Source organism: Acanthamoeba castellanii (genome assembly GCF_000313135.1).
Source record: "Acanthamoeba castellanii str. Neff unplaced genomic scaffold scf7180000084622, whole genome shotgun sequence".
Lineage (NCBI taxonomy): Eukaryota > Discosea > Longamoebia > Acanthamoebidae > Acanthamoeba > Acanthamoeba castellanii.
The window spans coordinates 187409-190604 of NW_004457643.1; the positions used below are offsets into that span (position 1 = coordinate 187409).

At 52.5% G+C, this 3196-nt stretch overlaps 2 protein-coding genes across 2 annotated transcripts; both read right to left on the bottom strand.

Moving 5' to 3' along the window:
- Positions 1 to 1353: 1353 nt before the first annotated feature.
- On the bottom strand, positions 1354 to 1956 carry ACA1_360770 (uncharacterized protein; the record flags this gene model as incomplete). Its single annotated transcript, XM_004352476.1, has 3 exons — positions 1354 to 1494; positions 1609 to 1742; positions 1851 to 1956. The coding sequence occupies 3 exons, from the start codon at positions 1954 to 1956 to the stop codon at positions 1354 to 1356; spliced, it is 381 nt and encodes a 126-aa protein (XP_004352528.1).
- Positions 1957 to 2644: 688 nt separating this feature from the next.
- On the bottom strand, positions 2645 to 3172 carry ACA1_360780 (uncharacterized protein; the record flags this gene model as incomplete). The annotated part of the gene is made up of 2 exons (XM_004352477.1): positions 2645 to 2869; positions 2987 to 3172. The coding sequence occupies 2 exons, from the start codon at positions 3170 to 3172 to the stop codon at positions 2645 to 2647; spliced, it is 411 nt and encodes a 136-aa protein (XP_004352529.1).
- Between the last annotated feature and the right edge of the window lie 24 nt (positions 3173 to 3196).

Sequence of the window (3196 nt, forward strand, 5' to 3'; positions counted from 1 at the left end):
GTACTCTGAGGTGTAGGGCAGGGTGGGTTCCCTCTTGGCACTGATCTTGAGTATCCATTCACCAACCAGCACATCCAGCTCACATGTGTTGTTGAGTTGGACACAGTGAACATGGATGGATGGTGGAAATGAGGCAGCGATCACATGCAGGGCAGCCTGAATGGCCATGGAGGTCTTGTTGGGCAGGGGACACATGAAGTGCATCCTGGAGTATGAGTTGGTGACAGTGAGCAGATATATATGCCCACCAGCTGACTGGTGCCGCATGGGTCCAATCAGGGAGGGAGAGCAGGTCGCCAGGGCAGGCCCCGTGTATGGCGTGGTTGGTGTGTGGCACCTGACTGACACTACACACAGTCTGCTTGCCGGCGAGGCAGACGTTGCAGTGCAGTGAGAGCTTGGAGGAGAGGGCTGTGCGCTTCTCATGCTCACCAAAGTCAGCAGACTGATGGATGAACTTGTGGCATTGCTCCTTGCTGACGTGACCGAGTCTGTGATGGATGAGGTTGAGACACAGCAGTGTGGAGCTCACCATGAGTGCGGCTGGCGTGGAGGCATCAGTGGCAGGAATGAAGGTAATGGTGAAGTAGTAGAGATTGCCACTTTGGTAGCTGAAGAGGTGTAGCTGCTCATTGAGGTAGAACAGGAAACCATTCTGCTGATCAAACACAATGCGACAGCCAGAGTTGAGAAGTTGCTGAGGCGAGATCAGTGTGTGCAATGCACTGGGCACAAATGCAACATTGCACATGACAATGCTGCTGGGCACACCATTGACAGTGGTGGTGCCACACAGAGTGCCATGCCCCAGGCATTCAATGTAGCCACCATCAGCACACACAAGCCTCAATGGCACAGCAAGTGGGATGAAGTCATGCAGTAGGTCCCTTCAGTTGGTGGTGTGCTGCATGGCACCTGTGTCAGCAATGGTGGGGAGATCCACTGGAGCGACAAGAGAGAAGACCAAGTAGTTCAGGAACAGTTTATTGATGGGTGTCAGCTCCAAGAAGGCCACAGCAGTACCAGCAACTGACTCACTGACAATAGCAAAGTCACTAGGGCGCACTGCAGCAGCAGCAGCAGTCATAGCAGCAAGCACAGATGACTGCAGTGCATGGGGTGGCAGTGCAGCAGCAGCAGCAACAGCTGCAGCAGTCATGGCAGCAAGGGCAGCAGTGTGTGTAGTTGGTGGTGCAGCCCAAGCTGGGGCTGCAATGAGGCCTCAAGTGGCAGCCTCATGGCACTCCTCTGCATGGCATGTTTGCACTGCATGCTCTGCAATGGAACCTGGCTGGATCACACCTGCACTACCAACACAACAACTGGAGTGGCAACAAGGGGAAGTGGTGTTCCCTACACAACTTGAATGGCCATTTCAGGGCCAGAAGTGGCATGGTGCAAGGCCTCAACACAGTCAAGCGCCTTGAGGACAGCGTCCATGGGCATGTCATCCAAGAGTGCATTGAACTGGGCTTCAAACACAGGGTTGATGCTCTTGAGGGCAGTGGCAAGGATGACAAGTCAACTCCATTCCAACATCTTGTGTCCTTCAGTCTCAGCAGCAAGCACATTGACAAGCACTTGGATTCACACCCAGATTGAGTGTACCATGTCACCCACACAGACAAGGTAGATATCAGGCTTGCCAAGATCACACCAGGCAGTCTGGAGAGCAACATCATTGTTGCCATAACAGTTGTTGATCACTTTCCAGAGGGCGATGGGGCAGCCATTGCTCATACCTGAGATGTGCTCAAGGAGCTCTGGCACAATGGTGCTGCAGATGAAGACAAAAGTCTTCTGATGCCCCTTACATAGCTCTCACACAGACTTGAGGGATGCTGCATCACCAATGAGGGCTGTGATCTGCATCTTCCTGGTGTCATCCAATTTCGCCTTGGTGGCTGATGATTTCTCTCCAGAGATGGACCCTGACAAGATCAATATTGTTGACATGATGGCAAGGGATTTGAACAGATGTGCTGTGTGTTCAGCGTCATAGTCATCTACAGCCTGAACAATAGTGGTGTAGTTGGTGGTGATGTATTGTGTACATCCTTGTTCATGAAGAGTGAGGTGTACAGTTCTATTCCACTTGGTGAATGATGACTGGTTGTGAAGGGGTATGACTTGTAGACTGTTGATGTTGGTGTTGGTGTTGATACTCATGATGTGGGTGAGTGTAGTTGAGAGTAATGCTAGATGTAGTGTGGGCCCATAACCTGTTGGAAAGGTGTAGTGTGATATAAGGCTGAGAAGCCGTGGAGATGTGTAGATGTCTGAGGAGAGAAGAGTCATGTATTCAGGAGATCTGAAGTGGTACAAGTATAGTAAACTATGGAAATGAATAAGAAGAAAGAAAAGAGTAAGGATTGAGAAAGTGTAGAGAAAAGATGGAGATGGTGAATGTCCAACAGAGTAGTAGGCGACTGAGCAGGTGAGCTTTGCCGCTGACTGGAGGGCCAAGCAAAACCGCCTGTGCATACGCCACAACATAATTGGTGGGTTGGGAAAACAAAGAGATATGGGGGGGTATACTTCTACGTGCGGCACGTTCGACTGTTCGTCTGCTTGCTCCATTCGATGATTCAAAATGAAAATAAAATGAAAATAAATAAAAAAAAATAAATAGGTAGTCCAGTCGTCAAGGCTGAAGAGGCAGACGTGACCGCCAGTCGGCTGGCAAACCATCGTCGCCGTTGTTGAGCTGCTTCCACGGCACGGTGTCGGGAGGCGACGGCGGCCGCCGATGGCTGCCTAGGCAGAGCAGCAGCATGCGCACCATCTCGCGAGGCAACTGGCCCAGTGACGTCGGTCGGGGTTCCTTCTTCCTCTCTGCGTCATCTATGCCCTCCTCATTGTTGAGCCTCTGAAGCCGACAGGCGACTAGCAGGGTACTGCGCACCTCACTTAGCAGCTGATGGCGGGAAGCCACAGTCAGTCAGTGAAGCCAGATCGACAATAACGAATGGTGTCTGGTAGGAACCGTTTCGTCGACAGCGACGAGGCGCCCAAGGTGGGCCATGCTCGAGCATCGTTGGCCGCAGTCGACGTAGGCGCGTTCGCGATAGATGCGACCCTTGCCGGTGGCGTAGTATTGCGTCCACAGCCGCGCCGTATTGGCCGCCCACTCCTCCCCTCGGCTCTCCCATTCCTCCACGACGGGTGCCATCTGCGCATCTGGTCAGCTCTCTCG